Source organism: Epargyreus clarus, unplaced genomic scaffold (genome assembly GCF_041222505.1).
Source record: "Epargyreus clarus isolate Ecla_fem2 unplaced genomic scaffold, WU_Ecla_fem_2.2 ptg000004l, whole genome shotgun sequence".
Classification (NCBI taxonomy): Eukaryota; Metazoa; Arthropoda; class Insecta; order Lepidoptera; family Hesperiidae; genus Epargyreus; species Epargyreus clarus.
This window is the reverse complement of record NW_027332212.1, coordinates 7695547-7720918: the sequence shown is the minus strand read 5'-3', so window position 1 is coordinate 7720918 and position 25372 is coordinate 7695547. Positions and strand designations below refer to the sequence as shown.

The 25372-nt window shown below is 35.0% G+C and overlaps 1 protein-coding gene across 10 annotated transcripts in view; it reads left to right on the top strand.

Moving 5' to 3' along the window:
* The window catches only part of shep (RNA binding motif single stranded interacting protein alan shepard), a 227470-nt gene that overhangs the window by 188197 nt on the left and 13901 nt on the right, over positions 1-25372 (top strand). For all 10 annotated transcript variants that reach the window (XM_073093082.1, XM_073093084.1, XM_073093079.1 and 7 more), the window contains one exon: positions 11208-11438. In XM_073093082.1, the coding sequence (XP_072949183.1) occupies positions 11208-11438 (231 nt within the window). The remainder of the gene's footprint in view (positions 1-11207; positions 11439-25372) is intronic.

Here is a 25372-nt window from a genome sequence, read left to right as displayed (position 1 = left end):
TATGTTTTGACAGATAGGTATATACCTACATATTAGTAATTTCAAGTAAGTTCTAAAGAACAGCAACATAACTGTGATTGATTTCAAGTAGAAGCCGCAACGAACCCGTGGTCGGCTTCAGGTAGAATCGTTATTCTATACAGAATTAGTTAAAGATGTTTATTGTTTTTAACCACTTACTTACAACAGGTGAAGTGTACGTTCGTTTATTATGCATTCATTTATTACGCATGCTGCATTAATCTTTTATAACAAAATTGGAATCGTCTACATGTGCCTAAGAGCAGTAATAACCACTTTTGCACGAGATTAAAACTCTTGAAAAAATATTAAAAACGGGTAGATGTAGGTAAATATAAAGTGCAGGAAAATTGATTGCTAGTCAGCTTAACAACTCAAGCCGTTTCTGCTCACTGAAACTTTAATTGAATTTCGTTTCGTTCCAACAGTTTTACGCAAATATTTCTGTAATTACTTACTCGTAAACTACCTTTACCTACATTGTATTGCAACTTGCTCATAAGTTACAACCCACACAAAAACATAATGCCTTATTGGAATGAGCTCATTATATATGAAGGAAGCATAAAGCTCTGACAAAGAATTTTTATAATGTGCCGTATTCATGTATTGGTCGATGCTCACAGACTCATTCTTACTGTGGTTGCGAAACCATTGCAGATTTCTGCCCACGGGCGCGTAATAAATCTCCCTTGCGCTCCGCAGTGCACATTGCATGCAGGGGAACTGCGTTCTCAACTAGTAAAAATCGCAAGCGCATTTCTGTAGAGATTGTACGTGAGTACAACACGAGATTGCAAAGTTTATTGACCTCTGTTATTGCAATAATGATAAAAGACTACTGTTCATTTAAATAATAATATGCAGACTAAAATGGAACACTTTAATTATAGATTCACGTATTCGAAATATAAATGCTACGATAGTTCTTTTCTTTTTTTAATTGCGCATTGCTTTCTATATTTAATTTGTAGTATTTTAGGTGAACTTATTTAAATCATTAAGTTAGACAACAAATTACTCGTGCAAATCGAACAATTTGCAATTTAAATAAATAATTATGTTCTCTGGTTCATTTTGACTACACATAGGTACAATTTTGATTGCTACTAGATACAACAACACATTAATGGGTTATTTATGATCTGAAAGCTAGTCTATTATCTAAACCAACAATACACTCTCAATAGACATGGTTCTGGAAACAGCAATCACCGAACAATGGCCGATGAAACCGCGAGTGAGGCACCGGTAGAGCTATAAAACGGCTCGTCGATATCAAATGATAAATTGGGAAGCTATAAAGTCTGTCTGTCTGGCCAACGGTGCGGTTGTGTGCAAATGAACCGGCGTGCACGAAGGACGCGGCCGCATTCCGCGCCACTACGCCACAGATGACACACATACCGATAGAGCGCGCTAGTGTGCGTCGCTAGTGCCGCCATTCGTCGCGGAGAACAGGGACTGTCAGTGTCAATGTCAAACGTGTTTGACCAGTGCAGAAAACTAACGGTGAAGGAAACGCTTTAACGAGTGTAGCTCATAAAAAATGTATGTAAATGATTCCCGTTTTTCTACGAATCGGTGTTTATCTGTCAACATGTGTCACACAAATTTTGTTTTACATCAAATTAACTGTTATGGCATTGCGTAAAAACTTTAAAAGTATTTCTTCTTATAGGAATTAGGATATAAGAAAAGCGAAGCGACATACCTAATTAGGAAGGAAGCGTATCTATCCACCATATAATCTATATAGTTAAATGCCTTATCCCGGAAAAGTGTCATTAAAACATGGCGCTTCACAACGACGCATTAACGTCAAGTATATAAGGAATTTTTGTACCGTACACACGTTAGTGCACCACTGACGTCGCGGAATGCCTTGCCGAGCCACAGAATACAGGAAGTTGTCTATACTGTTACGTGCTTTATAGCGAACTGGCATTTGTGAAGATAAATAGTTTGCCTTTCCGATAAAGTCCTGTTAAAATGAAGATAAGATTTACTTGAAATATCTTTCATTTTTGATTTCGGTTCCTGGTTAAATGTACTTAAATTATGAGTATCTGCATATCCTCCGAGTTTAGGTAAAAGAGCTTATTCTTTATTGTAACGCAATAACTAATGTTACACAATAATTGGAAGACTTTTAATAAACTTTCAATAAGTATAAATACCTACTATATAAAGTGGTCGGTATATTTCATAAATATATTTTAAACTATAACATTTTCACATATTTTCATGAAACTACAATTTTTGTGTAAACATTTCAATTTTTGCAGTCATGTCTCACCAATTATACGATTTTCACTTTCTTGTCGTGCTTCTCTTCAACCAATATCTTTGCGTAACCAGCAATTATTCGAAATTCAAATATAAAGTATTCAAAATAATGTACTGTAATGTACGTAACTTAACGTATGTACCCGTTCTCGCGTGTATATAATATGTATGTTCTCCAGCTTGTGATACGTCGTGCGTTTTAAAATGTAAAATATAAAACCTTTTACAGAACAGGGAATACGAATAACCGTTTGCAGAACAATTGTTTCATCCTCGTGTAAATGAAAGCGAGACAAAATGGAGTAACGGCGAGGCGGAAACTGTTTAATCACGCAGCGAGTATGTACCTACGTACTACGTACATACTACCTAGTGATGATAGTGATGTAAGGAATTCAGATAGAGATAATTCACTGATGTCTGTCATGAATTGATTTTCTAAAAGGAAATATTATTACAATGAAGGATTTATTAAAACATTTTGACAGGAAATTAATGAAGAACCATGGCCATAATAATATAATTTTGAATGGAACGTTCAGAGTCGATTATGTATTTACAAATGAATAACTTCCATCGTTAAGTTTCAAAAAACTATCCTCAGCATCCTTCCTAAGTTTTTAGAAAAAACTAGGTTAAATCTGTTATTTTTTTAATTTCTTAAGACAAATCTTCTAAAAAGACTATAATTATTGAGGGCTTTAACAGAAACATTGATAATTTTATGTAATTGATTTTCTGGTAGTAAAGTAAAAAAGCTTATACCAAACGCGAATTGAAAGCTCATACGTTACACAAAATGTTAAAAATTAAACAATGTTACCCACGACCACAGAGCAATCAGTGAATTGAAGCGCTTTATCAGTTGCCTGTACGACAATTTTAACCTTTGCTCATTGAAGCTCATCGATTGTTCCCCAACTTAATAGTCGATGTCGAGTTCATCCTTCATTCGTTTCTATTGTTTGAAGCCCTTTTAAATATCGTGGTTATTTCAATTGGATCCGCTATCTGTAAAATCAATGTACGTAACACATTTTTAGGTATGTATCCATCCTTATCTGTGCTATTGCTGAGAATGGATGTATTGTCTAAATGAAAAAGTTTAAAACAAAGTCCTTCGCGCTGGTCCAGTGTGATTGATAGACTTTACGCTTCTTTGAGAACGCGTTAGAAATGAGATGTACATAGATATATTTTACTATGATGTCCTACACTGTATGTCAGAGATCCGTACCGTTGTTTCAAATCCTAGATCGTCAGCGTGGGCGGTCGGAACTCATTCCACTGGGCTACCACTGTTTTTATACAACGCGCTAATCTCGCATGCGTACAGCCGGCACGAATTGCATACAAATGTGCCGCTAATACGACAAAAACTGCTGAATAAAGCTGAATAAAAACATAAAGGTGGGAGAAGTGTACGTGGTGTGTTCGTGGTGACACCCTCGCCACACCTATTACCTACTGGCTTTAATGTTAAGCACAGCTATAGTTTATCAAGTGATTAGGCAGAAATACGCGAATCGTACCAACTTAGGTACTCTTCAAAGAAAAGTATGACCGCCTTCAAATTGGACAGCAATCCTATTTTTAGTTATTATAGATGTTCTTCGGCAGTGGCCACTTACCATCAAGTGCATCATCATTTGCTACTTCAATTTGATAGAAGAAAATAATATATCTAGATAATACCACCAATCTGCAACGTCATTCCAATACCGCCTCTGTAATGATGCAGTCACGTCACGCTTGTGAATTTCCAACCACGTCTCTACAGCAATGTAGTTTTATCTACGGAAAGATTTTAAACTACATTTCACATATAAGTTGTTCAAGTTTTGAATGTGCAAAATTTTTCACAATCTAATCTATAAGCACGGAGTGCGTTACCAAATTTCGACAATGCACGCAGTAATGTATAACTACAAGAAGGGTTTCAGCGTGTTTTTCCACCTAACAAAACTTCGTTATTGTTGCACTTAAACATATGAATTTCGTATGTATTTGTTTCTATATTACGTGACAAAACGCAGTCGCACGCATTGAAAATATTTTCTTTTTATTAATTATCTTTTATTACTTTCAAAAATAACATTTGCGTTATACTATATCTTAAAGTATTAATTCATATAGGTATAATAAAATTAGATTTAAGCTAAGGCCAACGACAATATTTCGGTCTACCATTCACCTATATAAAGAAAATATCGAACAAAAGATACAACGTTGTTTAAAGCAACACAGAGTTATCTTCAAAGTAAAAAGTTCATGGATGTTCTTTCTATATTGTATTCTTAGCTAGTAAGTAGTAAAGTGGTATTGTGCTACCAAAGCCTGCTGTGCAAGGTCTGAACTCCAATACAGATACGATAAATACATATAAAAGTAAATATGAAAGAACAATATAACAATTCATTTTTTACCTTACTCCTTTGTTTGTGACTTTTTTGTCAATTCCAAAACATATATTTTTTGCGACTTCCCGAAAGTCGTCAAAAATTACAAAACAGCTAAAAAAGGTTATCTTATGACAGATATGTTTTAGCAAAAGCGGTAAAAAGTGGCTTATCTTATAGCTTATCTTATTATCTTAGTCATACTAAGTTCAAACGCTGTATAAGTCTAGAACAAACCTCAAACCAGAAGTCTAAAACACTAAGTATAGCCACAAATAGGTGTGGCAGTGGCGCCTCTATCTTCAAAAATATGTCAAATATACAGTCGTATGTTGTTTGCCATTTATATAACAAGACAGTATGTATATCACAATATGTACTCTTGCATGTGCCAACTGCGTCAGCGCCGCGGGCTGACACCGCGTCGCCAGAGAAATGAGCATCATTCAAGTATGACATCAAACAGTATTTTAATTACCATAAGTACAATACGTTGTGATATGCGACGCGTGATAGTATTAATGATGCGTAGACAATTAGACATTCAATAAACTTTATATACGAACCAACTAGTGCGGTGGCAACCTTTTCTTTAAAATAAATAAAAGGGGCGCTTGCTTTAACATATTTCATTTAAAAATGCCAAGAAGCTTTGCCGTGACGATAATAAGTAATCAAACGCGGGGTTCTCAAACTTACCGCTGATCTCTTCTCGAAACTGGAAGGTGCCTGAAACGAAGAAATTTCACATTGTAAATTTGTTAATGAGATTTTTGATATATACATCTAGTAATAAGAATAAAGTCTTCCTGATTTTTACTGATCTCTGTCCTTTATCAATCAATGTAACCAGCTTCAACTACAACAAAACCCTGATTCCCGAGGACAGAGTTTAAACATGATTTACTAACCATTAATAATAACCATAACGGTGGTGCATATGCTGTCGAAGCACAAAAGTTACGACCATTAATCATGTTTAACTATGAAGCTTATCAGTATTATACACTTTTACTCTAGCTTTTAATGTTTTTTTTTCTTAAATACGTATATGTCACTTGTCTTAAATACAGTTTGAAGTAAAAAGGGCCGTTAGCTAATGCGACATTAGTAGTTGATACCTATTTTAGCTCCACAAGTTGAGAGTGCCCCCGAGATCGGTTTTATTACGTTTCAGCCTTTAGAGTGTCAACTTTAACTGTCTCGCAGTAAACCGATTTTCTGCTTCAGGAGCAGAGATGTCAGAAACGGAAATGTATTTTAAGATTTAAAAAATAGTACGTTGGTAACTTAAATAACAGCTTGCAACCTATGTTCTGTATAGTATAAGAAATGCTATGTAAAGCTAAAATATTTTTTTAAAATATTTTATTTTATAAGGCTGAAGTAGGTAAATGGTCACTGACGCCCATCTGTAAGTATATAGAAAGGAGGTTCTACCTGAAGCCAATCACAGAATTCACAGATTTCTCACCAGTCCTGAGGACTTATATGGTCGTTATATGTAAGTCAGTTGTAGAACTTTCATTACTCCGTTAATTATTATTTCTTCTTTTATTTCCCTTATTAAATTGCTCGTATCATGCAAAACTACTTAAGTCGTATTTGAAGCCAATTATGTTACTACCATTATCTATACTAATATTATAAAGAGGAAAACTTTGTTTGTTTGATTGTAATGAATAGACTCAAAAACTACTGGACCGTTTTTAAAAATTCTTTCACCATTCGTAAGCAAAATTATCCACGAGTAACATAGGCTATATTTTATATGAAATATTTTTGATAAATAGATTTTGAGGCAGTACAAAGTTTGCCGGGTCAGCTAGTTACCAATATTGTTGCTACTTTTGATCACTAATTGGATAAGTTTCGTGTAAGTCAGTCTAACTAATCCCACTATTTAACCTGTTACTATGAGGTAAAATTAGTTATGACATTAACACCGCCACCGCCACAATCAAACCACGAAAATTGCTAGCACATTTTGACACGAAACGATTCCTTTTCCATTTTAACATAAATCCATTTCTAATAATAAAATAAAATATAAAATAGCACGTGAAAATTACCCAAGAGCGGGAATAAGCAATAAAATAAAGCCATGCGAGTGTAAAATTGGTCCGTGGCCACTAAGTAAATCTCTACACGAGCTGAGGTTGAGAGCGCTCGGGGATGCCTTTTATTACACCCCCGCCTTTAAAGTGTCAACTTTAACTGTTTTAACCTAAACCTATTATCTGCTATAGAAACGACATCCGGATATATAATTCACTTATATTGAAGTTGAAATTTATGTTGCTGTGATGTAGACTAAATTTACCTACCTATTCTTTTCAAGGTAGAAAACCTTAGAGAAAAATAATATTTTCTTTTTTACAATACATAATAAGGAAAATATAGGAAATATAGTATTTTACAAATGTTTTTTCTTTTTCCGACTTTTGACTTATTTTGAAAACGGTTGACTTATGTACGTATATTTGTCGTTTGCCATCAAATTATTTGAAAATCTAACAAGTTACAGCAAGGTCAAGTAAACATGATATATGTGCTTTTACAAAACATTACAAATGCGTATGTAAATTACCCATACATATTTAGGACAACCAAAGCTATTAGCAGAAGGTTCTTGAATGGAGTTTCCGAACTATTTGATAAATTCATCTCCCTTGCCAAGCATGTAATATATAACTTGGGATGAGAAGCTAGTCTTGAAGTCAAAATTCAATAAATGTAGTAAGTACATCAATAAAGAATGATCGACCGCCGTGACGTCGGCGAGTGCGTCGCGACGCCGCGTCGCCGGTGGGAACACTTTACGCAAAGATGAAGATTAAACGACAGGCACTGTACTATGTATGCTTTTCTTATTAAACCTAACAAGTTCACACTTAGTTCGAATAAATAGTTTTATAAGTGACATAAAAGTCTTTGCAACATGACTTATCAAATTAAGACAGACTTAGTATTAAAGTTGTTTTCAAGACTACATATATTTGAATAAACCTACATTTTTGGATTAGGTAACCAACGATTTTCCCTTACAACATTTACTTAAAAGCGAATTATTAAATTTATTTAGAAAAGTGTATGAAATTTCATACAATAGGCAGAACCCCAGGCAGTAATAATAATATTTGAACCTCGCTAGAGAATCTGTGATATTCCTTATTATATACGAATAAGTACAATCATTTATTCTTAAGGAATGCCCTTTATTAAATTTCTAAGGCTTAAGCCGGTCTCGAAACCGCATTTGGGAAAGCGTGGGAATATAAGAAAACTAAGATTTAGTATAATTATGTCCTTCAAATACATATCTTGAATAAGAAATGATCGGCCGACGTGACGTCAGGACGAAGGCGTCGCGACTTTCCGACGCCGACGATAACGCTACCAAACGCTAAATATTGAGCGAGAGATAATACCTATCTTACTTACTATACGCTGTAACCTATATACCTACCACTGTGGAAATACTGGCCCCGGCTAAAACCTACATAGCATCTCTTATCTCCGTACACCATACGCTACGAAATTACCTAAATACAAGGGATAACAATTAGTACCTTTTAAACCTTTACACATAAAAACTTATGTCACTCACTAAATCTTCTCTACTTATTATACAAAATTAATCCACTTCTAACCGCAGCCTTAAAATCTGTTACATTATAAAATTACATTATAAAATTACTTATTGCAATTAACTTCATGAAATTGTAATTGTAATTTATACTCATAATTGTTTTGATTATAAATTACAATAGAAACGTTTAAACGGAAAATAAAAGACTACACGTATTATTGTTTTAATAAACATCCAATTGATTATCTGTAAAATATATATTAAAAAAAAAACAAACTGGACGTTGGAAACAAGCATTCGAACCTTTGCAATTACAATATAATTGAACACGAATGCACATCTTCTGCACCACAATATATCACCTGTCCGAAGTAAAATAATTATGCCTTGAAACGTAATATAAACTCGTGAGTAAATTCCCACACAGCCTTAGAGTATCACACAATTTGGAAAGTATTCAAGCATTGAAACAATGAGCACAATTAAAGGTAATTGACTTAATCATCGAGACCTCCACAACGTATGTATAATTACAAAATAGGAGCATATAGATAAGTCAGCATAATAGCATGCAGGCGTATTAATTGCAGTTATTTGGAAAATGAGCATTTTAGTTATAAAGACTATTAAAGTTAAATTACAAAAATAATAGGTACCTACTTAATTTATATTTTATGATGAAAACTTTTTCATTTATTGAATTTAACAATGAATGGTGATGATTAAAGTAACAAATGAGGATGCAGTCAACCTGATGGAAAGCAGACATAGCCGTCAATAAACATATATAGTCAATTCTATACATAACACGGTTTCTATGTAGCTGAAGCCTGATCACGTTGGGGACTAAGACGGCCGACTTATATATAAGTCAATTGTCATCATTAATATAAAAATCACCATAGAACCTCGATTAATAAAAGCATTAACGGATCCTACTTGTCACGCTGTTGGATTTTAAATGCGGGTTCTATTGTGAAGCCACGTCTATGATGTTCTATTGATCGATATGAACCCAGTTCAAGGATACAACAGAGACCATCATTAGTTTATTTTACCTTAATTCCTTAGTCGGTAGACCCACACACTATAAGCGGATTGTCAGCTTATCGCCCCACTCACCTAGTTCATACGGTAGCAAAAAATATTTATAAAAGAATGAGCATTTATTCCAAAAAACGAAAACTGAACTTGATCCCTCAAGCTTTCTTGGGCGTTTTACGAATTCCGTGACTCAAATAATTAAACCCGAAGATGGGGTCCGTGGGGCGAAATTATACATTGTTATTGCCAATATAAATCTCATATTCGGTGAACGCACTCAGTGAGAATAACAAATATTAGCTACACTAACGCATTGTGAGTCAAATCTATAGGAATGGCGAATGTACAGTAATGTAAATATATTTACTTACTCCAATAGAATCGGGTATGTAAATACAAAAATCATTTTCGCGTCTTTGTTTACATGTCTGCGCGGAAGTCGAATGGAAGATTATTAAAGCAAATAGAAATCTACAGCAATCGTATGTATGACTGTACGAGTATGTAGTGTTCGTACGGTAGGTAGGCCAGACGGTTGCGAAAGTACAGACATGCCTCGTCACGGCTCTCGGCACACATTAGATGCCAATCTCTCGTAGTCATATGTCTACGTCAGCTGTGATGCAACACGATTGGATCCTGCTGAACGAAAAAAATGTTCGCGTATCGTGTGCGGTACACATCACCGCATCATGTGTGCGATGATGTAAACTTTACCGCTATCCGCTATCTCTGTTTTATCAGACAAGCGATATGCATGGGCATGTTTTGTGATAAATACTTCAATTGTATGTAGATATATCCATTAATATTTTTAAACCTCTTAATGGAAGCGAAAGCTATGAAGCAGGAATAAATTTAATGTTATTTTTGAGCATGTCCGTACATACGGTCGATTTGAGTGAAAAAGTATTTTCATTTTTCGGTATTACCGATGTTTAAAAATTTGGATTGTCACGGTACAAGATTACACGGTTCAATTGTGAGTTTACGGATGTTATTTAGCAGTAATCGTAAAGTAAAGCTATTCAAAGCGGTACATGCTTCGGGGTAAAGTATATATAAGTATATACTTTATACTTCATACAACTCGACGGTAATGTCTGCAATAGGTGCACATTACCGCTATTGCAATAAATAAGTAGAGGCTGCAGTTTAATGTCAAAAGTATTTAGGTTAATATCCACAAACTTAATGCTATGACGTAGTGATTATTACTGTAATATGAATAGCTCTGTAAGATCTGTGTTTTGCAATTAGTTAGGCATTTTAGATATTTCCATCATGTTAGTTGTATAATTGTAAATGTCTTGGTGTTTATAGGGCCTAGTTTAACGTTAAATTTATTGCCCTAAAATTACTTTTAAATAGCTCGTAAAATTATTAAAACGTTTAAATTACACAAAATGCCTGTTTTTGTTTAATATCCGTAGAAAATAATTCATACCTATTTAGTTTTAATTCTGGAAACGACTCAGCTAATTTAGCCAATGACATGCGATTGTTTAAGTACTCAAAACTCGTCGGCGTAAACTCATTATTGTCTCAGCTGGGCATGGGTCTCCTCTCAATGCGTGTCACTGCGATGAGACTCATGGTTTAAACCATAGTTCACCGCGCCATAGTCTACAGTGTTGAAGCAGTGCGAATGGGTAAACTTCATATATCAATGAGGTTATCTCGCGCTGTTTCCCCTTGCGGTAATGACAAATAATAATTAATAACTTTTGATACGCGTATTTAAAATTCATATGCATGTTAATGATCCCCGATCGGACCCTTTGATTGAGAGTTTCAAGCACTAGGCTATACCTGCAATAAATCCGAAACTAGTGTGAGAAAAAAGGTTTCCTTACTTGCAGAGCACCGGCGGTTATCGTTCCTTGAGCGGCGCGGGCGCGGACGCGGTGACGGTCGCGAGCGCGGGCGCGGGCGCAGGCGCGGGCGCGTGCGCGGCGCGCATGGCGAGCGCGGGCGCGCAGTTCCGCGGCGGGCAGCAGTGGGCGGCGGCGTACGCGCCGCAGCCCTGCCGCTACCCGCCGCCCCAACCGCAGCCCTACGCTGCGGCACCTAGCCCCTATACTCCCCACCAGGTATTGTGCTTTTTGTTTGAAAATGCAATCGCAAACATCTTGTGTTTGATGTTTTGCTTTTGTTTCTGTCGTTAGTCATTTAAGTGTGATATGTCATTGTTTGTTAACCGAACTTACAACCATAATCGTTGTACTTTTATTGCACTACCTACATACTTAATGTGAACCTAAGCTTTCTATTTCATCATTTTCTTTGAGAAGATTACTCTCTTGCAAACCATATTTTTTTCTATCCTTTATGCTGAAAATATACTAAGAATAATTTATCTCGCTAAGACTGCATAATATATGGTTAGCATATAATAATAAATTCTTGAATTACTCTTGTTAGGGCGAAATTTTCAATTAAGACCAAGTATAAACACATTAAAATCTAAACTTGATTTCTCAGCGCTAAAATAATACAATACATCGTGGAGCGCTTTCGTATACTTAAACAAATTAAACTTGCTTATTAGTTTTAAAGTTTAGAAGTTAATAACCAAGCGAAAGCTAATTTATGGGCAAGTACAATGAACGTCATGCGCATAGAACCAGCTTCATTGTCCTGCGTTAATGTAAGTACAATAAATTATCTCTAAACTGTATTAGCGTATCATTAGGATTTAATGAAGCAGCCAGCTACCAAGTTGCTTTTGTGAAACATTAACGTTGTATGTTTAGGCATAAAGTTTCCAAACTTTAAGCGTCTGTGGTTGTCTTATACGTGTTTTATATGAGACAACTTACAACGTACAGAGCAAGCCTTTTTATAATTTTTCTGTAGGCTCGTTTATTAAAATAAGTCTTAATGAGTTATGTCGAATGATATAATATTCAAATTCAGTAGAAAGTATTGGGGTAATTAATTCGTGTATGGTGTTAGTTTTTAAAACTTCTTATGAAACAACTATATGAACGATGTATTAAACTATTTATTAGGAGACTTTATATTTATTAGTAAATTAAGACTAATACACTCTTTTAAAATCTACTGTATATAAGTGGTTACATATTCCATAAAACATTATTTAAACAGAAACATATACGTAAAACAGTTTATGTAAGTAACAGTAATAGGGCGCATTACCTTGTAAAACTACATTAATATCCGTATTTAGTCACTGTCAATTTTTGCGAAGATCCCCACTGTAAGACAACATTTTGGCAGATGCCAAAAGCAATATTAAATTTGGGTCATCCAAACAGAAACAGTGCAAGGCGTAATTAACTGAGTTGGTACGTTGACACCACTCCATCAATCCGCTTCGTAACACAAACAATATTACATGATTAATGTATTCTTGGATCACTTCAGCATGGGAAGCGGAACGTGATTTGCATAAAACTATAATATAAACGAAGCGTTAATAGCCCTGTGCCACTGGCGAATTGCAAACTAAGTTCAGGGATTTTGACGGAACTCATGAATTTAAGTGTTCGCATGAACAAACCTACATTGCATGTATGCAATAGCATGTATCAAGTTGTTGATCGTCATGAAACAACTGATCAACCAATCAATCCTAATGTTGTGCATGTGAATCCTATGAGAATGAAGAGGATTTACATCATGATCCACAATACTGACTAAATGCGGGTTAGTATCATTAGTATCACCACACTTTTTAAGATTTTTTAAACAACTCTGAAGCATAATCCTGGATTTTCTCAAGATGTTTTACTTTGTCATTTAGGGATGTGATAATTTATCCGCATATATAACACCGGAAATCAGTTCGTTGGCTCGCATTTCAATCGGGAAGTTCAAACACACAAACCTTACCTGTAGAAACCTTCAGTAATGAACTGTCTGTCCTTGGATGGGTGACTGCCTTTTGATGAGCGTTTCATGCATCGGAGGACGAAACACAAACAAGTACTCGATCCCGCTTGTTGTATAACGTGTAACAATCGCCTAACCTTGTCGGAGGCCTTGGGGCTGTTTAAAAACATCCGACAGACGGAGTGGCCATTAACCCGTGTCTAACGCACATCTACTATGTAACAAATGACACCGTGTCATTATGGTCGCAAAATTATCATATTATACTAGCATAATAAACAGAGATCACCCAGTTGTATGAAATTCGGCCTCCAACGCTAGAAGTCCGAGGTTAGTCTCAGAAGATTGACGCTTAATTTTGTTAATAAAAGTTGTGTTCGTATAAAATTAATGATAAGGAAAATGTGTTAGGGAAATTTATACTGAGATTTCTCTAATTAATGATCTCACAATTGTGCGAAGTCTGCTAATCCATATTTTTACTTTTCGTAGTCTACTGCCTAAAGTCTAATTACGACAAGAACCAAGCCTAAAGCAGAATAGTCCAAAATTTATTTTTAAATTTATTTATTTAGAAAATCTTCCACACCCGTATTTTAAATTAATATTATCTTAAAACTAGCTTTAAAACATATTATTTCTAGGAACAACGTACGTATACGACACCTTTTTGTACTCCCATATTAATTGCAAAGCTCTGCGTAGAATACTGCACCAACTAACGTAAGCTTCTTTTAATCATTAGATATATCAACTCATTAGCGTTGAGTGCAAAAGGAGGCAACACTATTACTTTGTCTTCTTTATTTTAATAGTACCAGCAACGGCAACAATTCCTAATTAAAATTTACTCAAACAAAGGTATCTTATGCTTTCAAAGTATTTTAAACTTATAATATTAAACAGTATGCGCGTGGGAGTCTATGGGATGCAAATTGTTATTTTGTATAAGGTAATGATTGAAAAAATAATATAAAGCAAAAGCAAGATTTCTCATGATAAAATATTTTAAATTATATTTAAAAATTCAGTAGCGAAGGTGTTTGTACTTTCAATATTATGCTAAGGCTAAGGTACTTTCAATATTATGTAAGACATTTTTGAAAGTATTAATTGGCAAAATAATATTACTTATTGAATTACACTTTATTGTATCTATAATGTTTAAAAATATGATTGCGCTGAAGACTAACATTATGCAATGTATACTACTCGTACTTTCAATCGTTAATAAAGAATTGCTTATAATTTTAATTGACAATATAGTACATATAAAGATAATTTTTTGTTGTCTATAAAATTAAAGTGGCAGTCTATCATATAATTATGCAAATGCTACTTTTCAATTTTATATAATGAATTTCGAGTAGAATTGATTGCAATAAAAATTCATTTATCTTCAAAATTACATAGATTTCGTGTTTAGAAATTTGAACAAACACGTATTGTAACACGTAACGACTACCAAATCTGATGCTACGAGAACATATTTGAACTTGTCTATACTTACAAGGGTCCTATTGGCCCCCTAACTGGGTTCACGGAGTACCAGCCGCGAACATAAACCAGATGTCGTACAAAAACCGTATTCACGTTGCACCCCACCCCTTCCATAAGAATCTCGTAAAAGGAATTTCTCGCGTCCTTATCGCTTTCTGAAATAAAATGTAGCGCTCCGCGTCGTACGTGTTTTATTACAAACCGTCTCCTTCAGGATTTATCTCATGGCCGCCGTGCCGATACTGTACGTTTTAGGGTTGAGAAGCTGGAGTTTAAATAAATTTAAATTTCTAATAAATTAAAATCGTTACTCTTGCAACAATATACATACATTAAGAAAGGTTTACTTTCAATTACAAAAAAGAAAAATAATTACATAAAAGTGAAATAGTGGTGTTCCCTATAAATACAAAGTGACCTCAAAAAGTAATACTAGAGGGCCTAGCGGGCACGTCTTTATTCCGTAATAGTACACAATTATGTATTATGCCAATGTATTATTATGTAGGCCAAATAAAACACCGGGTAGTATTAAATCACGATCTGTCAAATTGTTCAAATTTTAATGAAAATTATAGCTAATTAATTACGTGTTGATGGATTGAATTGGCGCTAAACACGATAGTTATTTGCATGTTAAATTTACGGGTATTAGTGATAAATGACACTTTCAGTGGCGTAGCTACCTAGGGGCTAGGCGGGGCAGTGCCCCGGGGCCCTCAAACTCAGGGGGCCCTCGAACCCTTACCAGAAATCTCGATTGAACGGAACTTTTGGAAATTTCTCCCATTTTCAAAATAAATATGAAATGTTGCAACCCCACTTTAAACATGACAACTCAGTTGAAAGTAATTTAAAAGTTATGCCTAGGGAATTCCCCTAAATTATTTCTGTACTAGTACTTAGTTTTACCTCAACTAACTCAAGCATGGACTGTTCACCAATCATGCAAGGAAATAATGAGCAAATATGGAGTGCTAGAATGCGACCTAACGGAAGTATTCCGCCGTGGGGCCCCGGCGTTGTAAAATAGGGCCTCCCCCTCTCTTTCCGTGGGTGCCGTAAGAACCGGCTAAGGGATACGGTGCAGACCACCTATGCACAAATGTGAATAGTTTGCAGACATATGTTTTTTTTGTGTTTATTTGTTAGTATATTGCGGTTTGGTAGACATATACGAGTATATATATAAATCAATAAATGTATTGATCGGCATGTTAATGCGCAATCGTATCAAATCGGGGTGCGCCGACACATGGACCCTTAATTTATTTAAGTAAGTAATGTTATGTGACAAATTAAAGGAAAAGGAAAATTTTGAAGAAAATACGTAATTTTTCGTCAATTTTTGGATCGTATCCAATCGTGGTCCTATGACGCTTTGATCTGCCTATTTTAAGAACAATTGTTCCTACAGTGAAACATTTTTGATTTATGTGGAAACGTTATACTTTTGCGGAAACTAAAGCTAGGAAAAATTGTAAATAAAATAGTTATTTAGTCAGTTAGGCCCGACCTTTATATGATAAATCCTTGACGATCCTATTTCGTTTTATTAGCCAAACCTACATCCAGTATTAATTGTAATTTATGTTGTTACTGTTTAATATTTTTATTACCTGCCCTGCACTGCACAAAAAAGGGCTTAAATAGCTTAGCATTTATAAAGTATTTGTATATTTCATATTTTTGTTTGATAAAACCTAATCAGTTTCCATAGCAGTGGGGCCCCATTTTTTTATTTGCCCCAGGGCCCTTGGTTACCTAGCTACGCCTCTGGACACTTTGCAAACGTAAACTTAGATCTTCTAAAACATGAAACAAAGCTACTAAATTAAATAAATGTTCGTAGTAAGAAGTTCAATTATTTGCCTATGTATTATATTTAATTGGGTACATAAATCGAGAATAAAAATAAATTGTCCTCACAGTTTCTATAAAGATATTAATTCGCTAAAGTCATAAATGAGAAAGTGTTGAAATAATCGTAAAATATATCAATTAGCACAAACCTGTAAAAAGTTTCGTTGAATACAACACATGATATCTTAGAATTATTTATATGGTAATCTGAGTAACACGAATGTTTTAGAAATGTTTATTACTATGAAGTGGAGAATACCAATGACTCAATAAAAGTATTTCGAATATAATGATGTTCTTGGTAGGTATTAATATTGTAATATTAACAAAACCACATAACGGTGAATCAGATAGAGCAGAGTTGGAAATCTAACGAATCTAAGCAAATAAATGAAATTGATAATGTTTGTTTGTAATAACAGTTATTTACTAAATTCCAGACGGACAGAAAATATATTTTGTGTCTGTCTTTCTGTCTGACTATTTATTTCTGAAACGGCTGGACCGATTTTGACAGGACTTTCACTGGCAGTGAACTAAAGTTAAAACGACTAATTTAATTTAAGATGGCATAACGCTAGAAATGATTGCATTTGGAGTTATACTACTTTTGGCGCGTTTGGGAAAAATATTTTTAGGGACATAGGAGAAGAACTTGGCACGCGCCGATGTAACACATAATTTATTTCTAGTACATATATACTATCTCCTATATGTAATATACATTACGGGAGTTGATCAATTACACTTACTTTTTGTTGTATAGTGTAAAATATAGGTACTGGTAAATAAAAGTTTGTGGTAATCTCTTGTCATCAAAAACAGTTTTCATTTCATCACTGAATTTTCGACTCTCAATCTTTTTATACGAGCGACACTAACCGTGTTTTAAATTCAAAGTTGTTTATGATCTGGTGATATACCTAACCTTTATTTGTACACTCAATAGACTACGTAATAGTTATGTATTATACTGAAATAATGCTACTAATGATGTTTAATAATCGTGTATATGATTTAAAAAATATTTCCTTTTATTGGTGTGTGTCGTCTACACACTCTGTTAATACTTTAAGTTAATATGTAATAGGCATTTTGAATAGTCTCAAACTCAATAGAGTTAAACTCAAATAAAACCTACTCATTAAAACAAATTAACAGTTGCAATGTACAGAGTTGTACGTACAGCACAATTCTAAAACATTCCAAACAATTACTTTGTTTCGCTCTTAACAAGAACCAGCTATCATCTCATCTTAATGTTAACGTCGGCGCCTGTTCAAAAAATCTAAAGTTTGATTGAGTTTAGCAGTTTTAAACCGATGGTTAAGTATCTGTGACCAGTTGATTAATGACTGGTATATGTCAACTGTCAGGGCTGTCACAACGGCACAGCTTGTTAGATTCATCGCTCCCTCGCCCAAATGTGCCACTCCTAAATGGAGGTTACTTTTTTGGTGAAGGGATCAATGTTTTTTATCGTAAGGACCGACATAAGTATCTAATTCACTACCGCGTTATGTCCACGTCCTAATCCCCGCTATGGGGATGAAAAAATGTGCCCTTACTATCCACAAAATAGATAATATTTCTGTATCTCGAAAAGGCCTGCGTCAAAATAGAGTATGCTTTATTTGCCGCTTACGTTCATCGGATCATTTATTATCTTCTCGTCCATTAGAAACGTCTACATGTTTCTCTCTAAGACCCAGCTACTCATTTCCACGTGTGATCCCCCTCTGAGATTATGCTGATGTATTAAAATATATGCGGTGCGACTTTTTGTACACGAAATTGCCTTTATTTGGGGCTTTTGCGAATTTCTCATTTTAGAAAACATTCGTGTTGCCGTAATACATTAACGCATTATGCAAAAACATATACATAAATGTATGAAGAGTAGGAGGAAGCAGGAAATAACGACGTGACTATTTTCGATCCGTTTATTGACTTAGTGAACATAATAGTTTATTTTAGTACAATGAGTCGAGGCACGTCCCACATGTGCGACCCTCGTAACTCGGGGTGAAAGTATAAATAAACAAGGCTTGCTGATATCTGTCATCCAAGGAATTAGATTTATTTCTGCCATGGCGGAAGGTGAAGGACCCTAGCCCCTCGAGTGCTAGCTGAAACATACCGATAATATTTTCTCAGTAAATTTTACACCGTAAGTTTAACAGAAAAATAACGGCGGTTGAGTCTTTAGCGTATACATTAATCTTTTCCTGTCCAAGCGAAAGGATCGTATATAGCGATTTGCTTATTTGTAAAAGTTCTTTGATATTATGTGTAGCAGGTCGGGTCCGATCCTGCTGAAAAAAGGGTTTTTTCTGTAGTGGAAGCGGGTGTTTTTGTTGTATTATGTTAATGCCGGAGAGCCAGAGCGGTCCAGCTGCCGATATTTAAATTTGTGAGCAATGTTAGCCGATTTTTTCCTATCGACAGCGTTTGACCCTCGTCGGTGGGTTGAGGGTGGTAACGTTTTTACTGTTAACTTGTCATTGAGTTACTATAATCAATCAATCTAAAGCCGTAAACAGCTGTTCTATGTTAACGCTAAAGACTGACGTTTTTTAAATCGTTTCTTTAATATGGATCTTTCAATTTTAATAAACATCGATTTTAGTGTTCATTTAGTCAAGAATCTGTGGTTTAATATGTGGCTTATTGCTGCCTTAAAGCTACATCACAACGGAATAGCTGAATATTCTGTTTTATTAAGTACAGTAAGGCAGATTATCAAAATAATATAGGGCTATTTCATTTATATTTTACACTTCACTAGTCCGCAATAATCAATTTGCTCAATTAATAGTGAAAGATAATAATTCTTAACATATGTTTGTATTGTAACTGAAACGCAATCGGTTAAATGGCTCCTACATTATTGTCATGTTACTTATAGACATAAAGATGTCATTATCAAAGGATAATTAATGAAACAAGAGATACAAAAAACTAAAGCAACAGGTACATAATTAATTTGTCTCGTTTTCGGAACGATAATCCGGAGGACTTTGTATTGTGTTACAAGATAACCATTAATTTTGTTCTATTGAGTAACTTTATTAACGGATTTCTATGGTTTTCGTTCTCAATGACATCTTAATTGTTAATCTGGGGCATTGGAGCACAATACGGCAATGCCATACAATACACGAATAACGTGTACCATTTTCATTGCTAATTATAAAACTGGATGTCATAATTGTTGGAAGACGAAAAGTGTTGAAAATCTTTTCTCACCGTTAGATTCAATTATTTCTGATCAAATATTTTTAGGATATGTTTGCCGATAGGCCCATATGTTTCTTTATAGGTAAACCGTACGTATGAATTGATTATCTGAAAATATTAATAAACAAATATATTTATTTAGTGTCATAGGAACTACATTGTAAAGAAGTATTGGATTTTGTAAATTTGCATGCTTTAACAGGTTTTGGCGAACATACAATAGCGAACAATATATCTTTTCAAGTTAAAATATTTTAATTGAAAAAGTCAAATAATATGTCTAATACCAAGTAACACGACATAACACAAAATAAATGACTGGAGTTGACGTTGGGATTAAATTCCCTGTACTACGTAATGTTATTAAGATATTACTGACATAAAGATCTCATTTCGCGAGTAACAAAACGTGATAAATTGTATTCAGCTGTAAAATTTATTCCCGGTCGTCTACTAGCTAGTAGACGTTAAATAGATCTAGCGATACTCTGATTGAATCGGCGATAAAACAAATGGGGCGCTCAATTTAAATAGATTGAATGGGATTTCTGTTTCATTTCGTGAGGCTCTACCATGAAAAGGGGATCCCCTCTGAACGTAATGCATCTATCTTTTATAATTTCATTGAATTATTATTGCCTTCCGTTACGGCTTTATTGTGCTAACAAGCTTCCTCACGCCATGATTTTTGTTTCGTATGAACGAACCCTACATTCAGGGGAAACGTTACCTGTCATAATCCCTATTAACTACGAGTAGGTCATATGGTTTTTCTTTCTACAACTCTCCAGAGTTAAATAAAATTGTCCGTCACAAACACCAGCAACAATGGAAAAACCTATTTTTAAAGTTTATGGCATACATTTAATCAATTTGCAACAAATAGCAGTATGTATTTAGCTATGTATTTTTAACCTATATTACCAAGATAAAACGTTTATTTTAGTTGTGTTTCTACAAATCACTCGCATATATCTAAGAACATTTATAGCTAATTTAAAACTAGGTATATTAAAAAAAATATTAAAATGACCTGTGCAGAAATTTAAAAATAGATGTATTTTCAGAAGTATAAAAAATCATCTCCCTTTGACGTCAAAGCGACGTCTAAATGACCGCCAAGTGAGACATGACTTTTCGCTTCGCAGAATAGTAACTATAGTTGCTACAGAAGTAACTGTAACAGCATCACAAATAAACATAATTTATTGTCAGACGTAAACCAAAACTTGACGTCGCTCGCGTATGAGCTCACTCGTGTGTTACCTCCCTGAGCACAGTGGCATGATCTACACAGAGCGGAATACACGGAAATGCACGCAAAGTTTCGTTAAACACTGAAGTAACTATGTCCTTCCTGTATGATTCCTACTTTCTTGTTATATACAAGTCGGTTTAAAAGGTACGGATTATCTTTTAATTACTTTTCATCAAAATCGACCAAAATCCGTTAGATTGTTTAAAAACCAAAGAGGGTTTTACAACTCCGAAAACGCAGATAGGCGTATAAATTGCAAATCCGTATAAAAAGTTAAACGTAAAATGTATTTCGCTGTGAAATTGCAGTTTGGAAAGTTCTGCATCGTAATTTCACGTCGACCATGTGGTTAGTGCACGCACGCGCTGTGGTATCGAGCCGGGACCAACTGTTGAGTGCCACTGGCCACCCGCCGCCCACTGCCACCCCTCGCCCCTGCGTGACGTCATCCCACCATAGCTGTCGATGTATGCGTACACTATTGGAACGTACTGCACTCGTGCGACTTATCTCGGAGTAAAACGATAAAACAGATGATGTTATTTAATTGTATCGAAATCAACACATTGTTATTGTATGTCTTGTTTACTCATGCTAATAAAGATAGTGAAATGGGAATAATGTAATGCGTAAGTGCTATAAATATGCGTGTACGACTTAGGTATATAAGGGTATTTATTAAAATCTTGATTATTAAGGTTTCGGTGAAATATTACTTTTAATGCGAAGATTAAACATAAACAAATAAACACAGGAAGAGTAAAACGAGGAACGCCTTTTTTAAATAAAAGTTAGTAAAATCTAAATACTTTATTATGTAACTTCAAAGTTTCCCACAGAAATTTTATCGCTCTTACAATTCAGGACAATCTTTTCTAAAGATACACCAAGCTAAGCGGAATAAATATATAGAAAATAGCTCTGATTTTTGAATCAGAATATTTCCTTATAAGATCATGATACTTGAAAATGTGTGTTACTAAATTAATAATTGTGCATGCATATTACATCTACATAAGCAACCAACCATGCAGATGAGAATTTAATAATAAACATACGTAAATTCCAACATGTTTAATTTCTGTCTCAATTTTCCAAAATTACCCCAACATAAACGGCGATGAAACTCTCCGAGTAGAGTAAGGGCCCTCCACCGCCAACAGCGTACTCTACCGTCCTGCGCATCCTAACTTGACTCTACGAACGTACTCTACGTGCTCTACCAAGCTTCCTACTATACCGTACTTAGCGTGTGCCGGCAATTTTTCGTACAAAAACCACTTTTCTAAGTGTAAAAAACACTCACGTTCATGCATTTTATGCTTTATTGCAAGCGTAAAATGCTTTTGTCTAGCAATTATCTCTTTTTCATTGCACTCGCTGCCCGTTGCGCTTTTCTGTCATAACGTAAAAATAAAGTAAGAAGAATTACGCAATTATATTCTATTTAAGCTTTTATTACATTAATCTAAAATGTACGGTAACTTTACCCATGGTCTTCGATTTATATTTTTTGTCAACTAACTATAGTCATAACTAAGCTATAATATCACTGAAGAATAAGCCTGCTTTATAACACTTTAGATTACAGTACAGCAGTACGTACGTATTACTTTTTGCTACTTTAGCCAGAAACTCCTACTAGTAGGTAATATATGTATTTAGATTTCAAATACAAGCACCAAATTTTTAATTTAAACAACGAATAATTCGTACAAATTAAGAAATCACTTAGCTATCCCAAAATGGAACATGCTAAATCTTCTCACATAATCTTAATGGATTTTTACGATAAACGACTGCCAACTAAGACCCATAAGTCTTCAGGGACGTCAATATATTAAATTGGAAACCTCGAATACATTAAGTTTTTAGCCATCATTCTCATATCCCAAAATGAGTACGAAACAAATTAAAAGAAGTTAAAATAAGCGGGGTTGTCCTTAATCAAATATTTTACCATTTATCCTCATAAGCTTCGGCGAAATAAGTAAAAGAATCTCATTTTTGTGCTAAGCCGTGCATGGCAAAGTTTAGCAAATACTCAACGTCAGAAGTTTGTGACGTGTTTGCCGAGAGATGATTACGTGTTCGTCAAGTGTTATCACCCTGTGTCACCCTCCGCCTGTCGAAGTGTTATGAATTGATTGAAGGTTCCCTTGTGTCGAGGGCCTCATGCACTTAACACGCGGAAGTCCCGAGGACTGTGTTTACGATAGTTTTTACGTCTATTTAATAGAACTTGTTAAGTTTTTTGTCTTAAACAAAATAACTATTTCTAGAATTAAGTATAGGTGCAGGGACTCTGAATACTTGTTCAGAAAATATAATCTAAATGATTTCGACGCATTTTGTAATAAATATAAAACAGTTAATGCATTCTTGCCTACATAAGAAGAACTTATAAAATTATGTTGCAAGCTTTTTAATGTTATAAGGTCATTAGAGAAATATAATGTTCCTAACATAATAATTATACTCGAATGAATTACATTGACAAAAGCATTAGCGGCTTTCAACTTCAAGTTTAACAACCCGAATTTCGCAATAGGGGAAAGGACCTACTGCACAAATAGCCAAAATGAGTCCGTTAAAGAAGTTTTAAACAGGCTCAACCGTACGTAACAACTAGTGAGTCCAGTGGGTGTTCTGACTCATTCAATGACCCATCCGAAATTCCGGACAGATAATAAAGTTAAATTGAGTAAATTGCACAGGTGACCGGCGTAATGTGGACTCACACTCAGTTTTAACGACAATAATTGAGCATTTTACTCTTAAACAGCCATTTAAATGTTATCTTTGCTTATTGACAACAATCTCTTTCTCTTAATGTGTAGTCAATTATTTAAGTTAATACATATCGATGGTTAAGCAATTTCATTGCTGTTGCAAATCCTTGTAGACATTTGACTAATGGAAGCACTTATATTTAATAGATATAATACAACACGTACCATTAATCCACTTATACATAAAAGAAGGTAATTTGCTATTTAATGTTCTCTTACAAATCACACGAGCGCACTTATTTACAATTACAAGCCTTACACAAGTTATCGTGAAGTTGTTGTGTCAACGACATTCGCACTTTATGGGTTTAATATGTAAACTAAATGCACATAACTACACCATGTAGATTAAGGATCTCGCAGACACTAATGGTGCGAATAAATTCCCTTTAACAATACGTTCTGCCAGCATTATCTGTCTTTATAAACCAGCAATCGCTAGCTTTTGTCGGGTTTTATTGCTTTCTAGATCGACTTTTCTATGCTATTCCACGCTCAATTTTCTTTAAGGTTTCAGTCAATATGCTATAGAATAAAACATCCTGCTTGCAAAAATATGACTAATACCTATATATCCAATTTTACGCATATACATAACTGATAAACTTTATTTTATTATTACACAACGTTTCGACTAACATTAAACTATATTAGCAAACGCAAACATTTGCTTCCGACGGAAATCAAACCCACAACCTTAGACAATGTAACAGAATGGTAAGTTGCTATGCCGTTATTACTACCGTAAAAATAACTTTGTAAGCGCCTAACAGTTATGCAAATGCGAAGAAACCAATTATCTCATTTTTTATTAACTAAGACTCGGTTTACATCCACAGAAATTGAACGTGTCAGGCACGGCTCGTTACAGGCAAAATATTATTTTCCTATACAATCTATACCTTTTATCGTATTTATATCCTCAGTAACACGAACATACAAACAGACCATTTTTTTTTGTTGACGAGGGGGAAACCTTCAAAAGGTCATGGGAGTGACGCCGGGTTATGTGGGATTGTTACCGCACTAAAACCCCCCCGGTGGCCGTCCTCAGCGTTTGGTAGAGAACTCCGGGATCTCCAACGGAACACAACCGGAGTCCTCCTAACGCGATGCCCTTCTATCGGGCTCTGCCCTGGGGGAAGCAATTTACGCTCCTCTCACATCCCCTGGTGATTACAGCGATATGCGACCACACTAAATGCTGTACTTCCCGGGTTGCTGGACGGTTTGAGCTCCCACTCTTGCCGCCCGAAAACCCGAAAGCCCCTTTTAGTCGCCTCTTACAACAGGCAGGGGATACCGTAGCCCTATTCTGGTCCCGGTACTACAGGGACAATACAAACAGACCATGCCAGTCAAAATATTGTATAGAAAAAAAAAAATATGACTTTGCCGGCCACGACCCGTGTCTGGTACGTACAATGTCTGTAGACATAAATAAATCCTAATCGTCTAACTTCCGTGTTCCGTGCTTCTACTGTTGTGGAGTAACTGTGTCTCCATAAATGACTGG